This window comes from Oryzias melastigma, linkage group LG17 (assembly GCF_002922805.2).
Source record: "Oryzias melastigma strain HK-1 linkage group LG17, ASM292280v2, whole genome shotgun sequence".
Classification (NCBI taxonomy): domain Eukaryota; kingdom Metazoa; phylum Chordata; class Actinopteri; order Beloniformes; family Adrianichthyidae; genus Oryzias; species Oryzias melastigma.
The window spans coordinates 22,901,440-22,909,386 of NC_050528.1; the positions used below are offsets into that span (position 1 = coordinate 22,901,440).

The 7,947-nt window shown below is 36.9% G+C and overlaps 1 protein-coding gene across 2 annotated transcripts in view; it reads right to left on the reverse strand.

The window, feature by feature from the left end:
• Window positions 1-338: 338 nt before the first annotated feature.
• dhrs1 (dehydrogenase/reductase (SDR family) member 1) overlaps window positions 339-7,947 on the reverse strand; it is an 8,038-nt gene continuing 429 nt past the window's right edge. Inside the window, exons 2-9 of one of the 2 annotated variants that reach the window (XM_024273468.2) lie at window positions 7,540-7,683; window positions 5,296-5,439; window positions 5,144-5,223; window positions 4,881-5,013; window positions 4,617-4,769; window positions 3,402-3,471; window positions 1,231-1,311; window positions 339-1,131 (exon numbers count right to left, since the gene is read on the reverse strand). In XM_024273468.2, coding sequence (XP_024129236.1) covers window positions 995-1,131; window positions 1,231-1,311; window positions 3,402-3,471; window positions 4,617-4,769; window positions 4,881-5,013; window positions 5,144-5,223; window positions 5,296-5,439; window positions 7,540-7,683 — 942 coding nt within the window. In that variant the 3' untranslated portion in view covers window positions 339-994. Of the gene's footprint in view, window positions 1,132-1,230; window positions 1,312-3,401; window positions 3,472-4,616; window positions 4,770-4,880; window positions 5,014-5,143; window positions 5,224-5,295; window positions 5,440-7,539; window positions 7,687-7,947 lie in introns of both variants that reach the window. The other variant, XM_024273467.2, reaches the window with a different exon arrangement.

Below are 7,947 nucleotides of genomic sequence, written 5' to 3' on the forward strand. Positions count from 1 at the left end.
ATGCTGGCAAAAGTTCCTTAAAGTGAGTACATATACCTGAAAGGGTGACATACATCCACATTAAAAAAGAGTGTATATGCTAATTAATATGGTTAATCTCTTTTATAAAAACATAATCAGAGTGGGTCTTTAAGGGCAGTGTGTGTTCAAAAAAGACATATCTGGATTCAGTATATGATAATGAAACAAACAAGGATGACTAATCTGAGGTCATGTTCGAGATACAGTGGGTAGTGAGCTGAGTTGATAGGATCGTTCTGGAAGAACACTTTTTCCACGTCAGCTAAGTCATTGATGTTATGACTAAATACGATAATAACAAAATAATATTTATGAAATGGATTTAAAAAGAAAATTTAATGTCCTTACAGCATAATCATATACAAAATGGTGCAAACTTTACACTTCTTACAAAATCTCAGGGCTTATTGCAAAAGACAACAATTGCTCATTTGGGACTGTTGGGACCGTCTGACCAAGCCCACTGTCAAAAGGGTCTTGATCTTCCACATCCTGGAGAGCTTTAGCCACAAAAAACCCTGACTCTGAGCAGTCCAATGTCAACCTGTCAAAGAAGTGCTCCAACTACAACGGGGATTCCACAACTCATCCGGAGAAGAAAATTTGCAAAAAGTTGAACCTTTGATTCAAGTGGAACTGTGCAGTTTTGGAAAGGAAGATGTGGGCATCTTTGCTTAGGCTGCTGTCCTTACAATTAGGCTTGGGATAAGACAGCTAAGGGATGGATGGATGGTCGCTTTGTGACTACTAAACTCATATTAAGTGGACAGTAATGTGCAATACACTTAATCTGCTTCAAAAACACAATTCAAAGTCCAATAAATGTGTATACTTAAAATAATAAAAAATATCATTTAAATACATCTGGAGTGATATTTTTTTTGTTATGTTCCATGAATTTCAATTGGCTATGAAGATAAACTGTAGGAATGATAACTTTCAGTTACTACACTGGTTTTGACGTGGAAGGTTGTTAGAAGTGGCTGCTAGCCAAAGTGAGGACGAAGCGAGGCAGGCGGATGAATGAGGGAACAACCGCAGAGAGCCAGGAGAGGTACGGAACCTGGGTCAGGATGAATTTTAGGGACGTGAAATCCGTTACACTCCGACCTAAAAACAACCAAATGTACAGATGTGTCAAGATATCCCATCGAGTTCAAAATCTGTCATGTAAAAAACTTTCAGGAAGAAAACAAAATACAGGCTTACCATCAACGTCTTTTATCCCGTAACGCCGGGCCAGGTCACAGGTCATGAGCACCTTCCCAGTCAGTGACATGAGATTTTTATCTTAGAAGGAAAAAACAAAGATAAATACAGATAAGTTTATAGTTCATGACAATTTATTTCAAGTACCAGGATTATTTTTTTTAAATGTTATTGTATACTGTATATATTGTTTGTGCTTTGAAGCACACGCCTGTGCACATTAATTATTTTTGTTTGAACTTTCAGGCCTAATAAGGCCAAACTAAATGTATTTAATGTTCTACAAATCTTCAAATCTTTCAGATTGTAGGAAATCTGATTACCTTTAAGTGTCTTCTTGATTTTTATTAAAGTTTTCCTTTGGTTATAGTTAAAAGGTCTGAGTTCCAATGAGTTTATGCCACCGTATGAGACTCCGCTCTACTGGACTGTTTTGTTTTGGCATTTATCAGCGTTTACTTTGTCACTTAGTTTATATGTCTCTATTTTACTTTTATGCTTATCCTTTTAGTTGTTGTTTTTAATGTTTTGAGTTTTTAGTGTACGACACCTAGTTTGACCTTAGTCTTGCCAAGCCACTATATATAAAAAGAATGTTTGATTTAACTTTCCCCATCAAATAGCAGGTTTGCATACATATATTTTTTTGGTCATGTAATGGCAAGAAACAATAAACAACTAAACCATAGATAAGCTTGAAAAGACAAAAAACATGCAAATATATATATATATACATATATGAATATATTATAGAAGATGTTAGTTTAAGTGTGTTAGCATCAACCAGCTAAGGAAGTTTTAAGTAACAGCTTAGAACATAAAAGCCAAATTTTTCTAGTTTCTTGTGAAAAATGGCAAACTTTAGTGGATTTATGTACTTTGTATAAACAAAAACAAAAAGCATGTAATTGTTTACAAACCAGATCCTTTTTTGCTAAATAAGTCACATGTCTGCAGGCAGTTTCTTTTAACACTTTGACAGTTTATGTTGCAAGCCTGCTTCTTACCATTTAAAGTTTTATCTGCCGTTTTGAAGCTGTCATCATCTAACCATAGGATTTTTTTTTTACTTTACTTTCAGAAAAAGTAGGGCAGTTCAGACATTTTTGATTGGTATTATTCAGCCCAGTCTTGTTTGGCCCATTCTAATATATTCTCCTTGATTCGTTTTTTTTTATAAGGAATTATATATTTTCATGAATTCAATAATTTTTTAAAAATAATTCACCAATTTACAACTAAGGTAATCTTAAAAGAATAATAAAAAAAACATCAAATCGAACAACAAATACAATGGTTTGCAGTGTGTGTCATTGCTCTTTAAAATGATTCCAGAATGTTAACATTTGTTTTCTACGGAAGCCCTGAAGTCCAAATCACACCAAAATATCATTAAACACAAAAACATATTTAAGATCACAACGACAATTAAAAAACAAAAGTAATACAATAATGTTAATAATAAAAAAGCAATATTACATAAAATTAGAAATCTAAACAAAATTCCAAAAATCAAAACATAATTCCATTCAAATTAAACAAATAAAAAGGAAACATTTTGGAAAACAAACGTAATTTCCAGTCATCATAATAAAACATTAAAAAGGGAAGCAAAATGAGAAACCAAAAAAGGGAGATATTAGCACATTACTGAATGGATGATGACCCATAGTACCTATCTTTTCCAGTTCCAAATTGTATTTCATTCTTTTAGCATTTCATTGTAATTTCTAGATATTATTTTTGTTTTTCTGAAATGATTTTTTGAGACGATTTTCTAAAATATAATGTTGTTTTCCTATTATTTATTTATTTTTTTAATTGTCTTTGTGATCTTTAATACTTTTTTGTGTTTAGTAATTTGTTGATGTGATTTTAACCACCGTAGTTTTGCTTCACATCATAACAATAATGCTAACTTATGTTTATTATATTAAAGTAAAAGCATAAATAAATGTCCAAAAGACTAAGAATATTTGCTGTAATCTTGTTTACTATGCATGGAGGAGGACAACCATCTGCTGTGCTCTATTCTATTCATTTCTTTTCTATACCATTGTGTAGGTTATTGGGAACCGGAGTCGCTACATTTCCTGATGTATTACTTTAAGGAATCATGTATTTCATTCAGACCAAGGACGACACTGTAATTACAAACCATTAAAACGTACCTTTTGCTAAGTTGGCTATGCATATTCCACTCAGTTCCGTTGTTTCTCCACTGGCAAAAACGTCTTTCATCTGTTTGGTTAAAAAACAAACAGTAAAACTCAGCTAAATTTCATAAAATGATTTTAAAGACTAAGCATGTATTAAGACTGGAAAAATAATTTAGTTTGGAGTTGCTTATTTTGTTCTGGATCGAGTCCTAAACCTTGCATTTGGTCTATATTAGGACTGCTGTCAAATGGACTTTCTTGGTCCAGACCAAAGCTTGAAAACAAAACCTTGTGACTGTAGATCTCTTCCCTCATTAGCCAGGAATTACAAGAGCGGGCCAAAGCAACTAGAAGTAGAAATTATGGAAGTCCTGGGCTTTACAATCCTTATCGGGATAGCTCAATTATTCAAACTTTAACTTTCGCGGATCAATTTTTAAAATCTGTATCAGCACTCCACTTGGATTTAAAATCATTTAACAGAAGGAGTTCTGGAAGTTTCTGGTCCTTCTTTAGCATGTTTCATGTGGAGGGGCAGCGAATGCAAAAGCCCTTTTCCAAAGTCAGTGCAGGCAAATGGAACTGACAGCAATAAATAGTCATTGAAACGCAATCCATGAGTCAATTGAAGGTGAGGGGGCGCTGATAAGTGTTTATGGCTTATAGATTGTTTGGGATACCATGACAAACGATGTGTACAAGGCTAAAAGTTGCTTTAATGAGCCTGAATTCATTCAATGAGTTGCTATGTCTCATTGTTGTGGTGTTTTGGCATTGTTTTTAAGATAAAAGATAGCTTTTAAGATGACATCACAGCAGCGCCGGGTGTGTGTTGCGTAACAAGACGCAAAAAAGCATGTAAAATGCGTTTTCAACACGACAATCAATGCTTTACATTTGTCCGCGGCTCCCAGGTCCCATCATTCCGAATGTGAACACTGGCCACGGTGGTTGTTTTGGTCCAGTTATTCCACTCTGAGAACGGATTGTATTCAGACTAAGTCATCTCAGAGCAAACCAAAGATCAGTCTGATCGGAAACAAACCAAGATCACCTCGAAAGATTGGTCTGAGAGCGGTTCCAGGTGCCAGACCAGAGTCTACTTGCGTGTATTCAAACTGAAACTATGTTCTGCATTATCAGGGAACACGAACTCTGGTTCACTTAAAGCAGACCGAATGTGTCCAGTCGGAATACAGCCCTATTTTACCTTAAAGATCAGTTTACCTGTTTACCCTGAGTCATCCCTCTCATCACTGGATCACTCTCCTGCATAAATTGAGTGATCAGCTCTGTTCGTACCGGCCCCGGCCACAGGCTGACAGAAACCACTCCCCGACTTTTGAGCTCAACTGCCATATCAGCTGCCAACCTGTCACACTGGAAACACAAACACAAACAAACGAGTGATGAGATAAGAAGCAAACAAGTCCGAATTATGGCTTCTCTTTTATGGTGCCAAAATGAAACAAGGAGTCTTCTTCCTCTTACTGCTGCCTTTCCAACGCCGTACGCCACATTGAAGACATACTTTAGTCCCCCCATGGATGAAACGGTCACTATCAGACCGTGACCTTGAGCCACCATCAGTCTGGCGCCATAAACGGAGAAAATATAGTGACCCCTGTCAGATGAGGAAGATTAGGTTCAAAATGTGTTATCTAGTTTAACACGAATAGGTAAGGTAAAACTCTGATAAGACTTTGAAAATAAAAGCAGACAAATAAAATAGTCAACTTAAAAGTTCTAACTACCTGAGACCTGCATTGTTGATGGAGTCCCAAATGGCTGGATCTGTTTCCCAAAACTTCTTCTCCATGTTGTCAAAAATATTCTTGAATGACAGAAAGTGCGGTCAGTGACAGTGTGAAGTGAGTACAGTGGGAAGTTTGGTGAAGATTCCAACCTGAACTCCAGCGTAGGCATTGTTAACCAGCAGATCCAGTCTGCCGTTCTGATCCTGTTTAATCCGCTCAAAAAGGTCTTCGATGTCTTTGTCTTTTGTAGAATCACAGATGACCGGCACGCACTTGCCGCCTCTTTCACTCACCTGCAGTGAAAACAGACATATTAGACAATGACATTTAAACAGTGGCAAGACAGACGCCGCACTCCCTCTCAATAGCTATTGTCAGAGACAAAGGTCGCGCTGAATGAAGCAGATTGTTCTAAATTCCTTTTAAAGCCTTCGACTCACCTCAGCGTCCCGTTTGTCTGTATCAATTTAATCACCAAAAAAATACTTTGGGCTTTTTGCAATAAAGACAGAAAGAGTTTAAAGTTCATCATAGTTCAACTTTTACAAACTTGTCCTGCAATTCGTAAACATTTTCCCATAATCATTAACCTTCTTTGTTAAAACAAATTAAAAACTTTAGAGTGTGATACTTTTATTAGTTATTAAATTTGTTAAGAACGTTGTTCAATCACTACTGGTTTTTCAAGACAACCTTGTATCTTTTGCTTTGTATCCTTAGCGCCTATGTTTGTATTCGTCTTATTTTTGCACAAAACTACACCCTTTAATGAATCCCATCATGCAATGCTCCCTTCATCCTTTTCATGTGTTTGATGTTTTGTTTTGTTTTTTTAAAAGAAATTTATGCTCATTTCGTCCAGTCATTTAGTTTGTAAACATTTGATCTATCGTGCTGCTAATTCTAGCATATTTATGTTCTAGCTATGCTAAAATTGATTAATTTGCATCCTAATCAAATAAAATAGGGACTAAACACTTCATGAGTGTTTGTCTGTTTGTCTGCATTTGTGTTTTCAGGAAACTGATCGCTTAAAAAAACTCCCATTAAACTGATTTTATCCAACTTTTTGCATTGCAAACCTTCAAAAGAATAGATGTTTTTTATGTGCTCATTTACCCCTCTTCCAGTTCAGTGGCCTTATGGTTGAGTGTCCACCCTGAGACTGGGAGGTTGTGAGTTCAAATCCAGGGATACTAGAGACTTTAAAACTGAGACCCCCTGCCTCCCTGCTTAATTGGGGGAATTAAACCAACTAGTTACAGTATATACAGATGACACACTAGCTTATGGAGTACGCAAAGTTAGACACCATATTGGATATGTCGAGATACCTGTTTACGGCTGAGCAGCAATTGCACAAACACAGCTGGAAAAACAAGAATGTGACTTTTCACAAGTAAATTATTACAGTCAGCTGATAAAGGAGAACTCACAGAAAACATTTCGGGAAGATCTGAGTGACTTTACTCTCAATAGTGAACATTTAGGCTGATCTTGTTGCCTATTTAAAGGCAATGGAAGCTTTGGACTTCGCACTATTTCCACGTTTTCTGGCAGGACCACCAATCTTTTTTTGTTTTATGGAGGATGAATTTGTAGGTGTGTTAGACCGAAGATCAGACCACAAGACCCGCTGGTAAGCAGATTACTAAGCGGAGGGAAATAAACTAACCGGGATTTCCTCAGTAACGAAGAGGGAAGAGCCTAGAGCCGAATCCTTGTCCAGCGGGCGGAAAACCGCCTGCCCATTATTGCAGGGGTGCCCGAGTCCTTCTGATAGAGGCTGAGTGAGATCCACTTGTGCATTTGCCCCATGGCAGTGTATTATGAATAAGGTGCAACAGGCGCAAGCAGTCTGTGGCAATGTCGACTCCCCACCCTACCAGTTTATAAACATTCACAGTGGAGTCTAACAGTTTGTATAAATTCTAGCATTAGCTATGCATTGTGTTTCCTATATGAAAACGTATTTATTTATTTACAGAAAAGTTTGAAATGTCGTTCATCTGTTGTACTTTGTAGAAAAATGTTAATAAGTCGCTCTTGGTCTTATTTTTGTGACGATTAGAGTTTTTCCTTTTAAAATCAGACCAAAATTAAGCATTTTATGGTAATTTTACAGTATGTGCTAAACTTTATCTCATTGTTTACTGACATGTCCAGTATGGCGTCGCTTTTTACGTATCTTGGGCGATGGTAACAGGCCAGCATGCCATCTCTAGAAATGTTTCTCATTGGGTTTAACTACCAAATTGTTCCCAAATGCAGCTTGTCAGGGGATGGGTCAAATGTGGAGAACAAATTCCACACACCTAGGTACGTGACAACTAATGGGACTTTAGTTTTAACTTTTAACCTTCCAGGAAATAAGCAACTTATTGCAATCTCACCTCAGCCGCAGTTTGTTTCAGAGTCTTCTCCTGCCGTCCTGTGATGTAGACAGTCGCTCCTGCCTCCGAAAGCTGGAGAGCTACCCCCTTGCCAATGCCCCTGGAGGCACCAGTAACCACACACACCCACCCAGATAAGGCCATCTTCTGGAAAAAGAATCAGACTCATATACACATTTCTCTGTCAGAGAAAAAAAGGATCTTATCATAGTTGCATAACTCTATTGCAAGCACTGTCTAGAGTTCACATTAAATTGTGGTATTCTTACACAACAGCTCTACTGTTAGTCAGCATACTGTTATCATCTCTAAATAAATCACATGAAAATAGATCATCCAAACGTTATGCAAATTGAAAACATATATAGGTGCCTGAAATGTACATAGTTTTACTTTTGATGGAGCTGC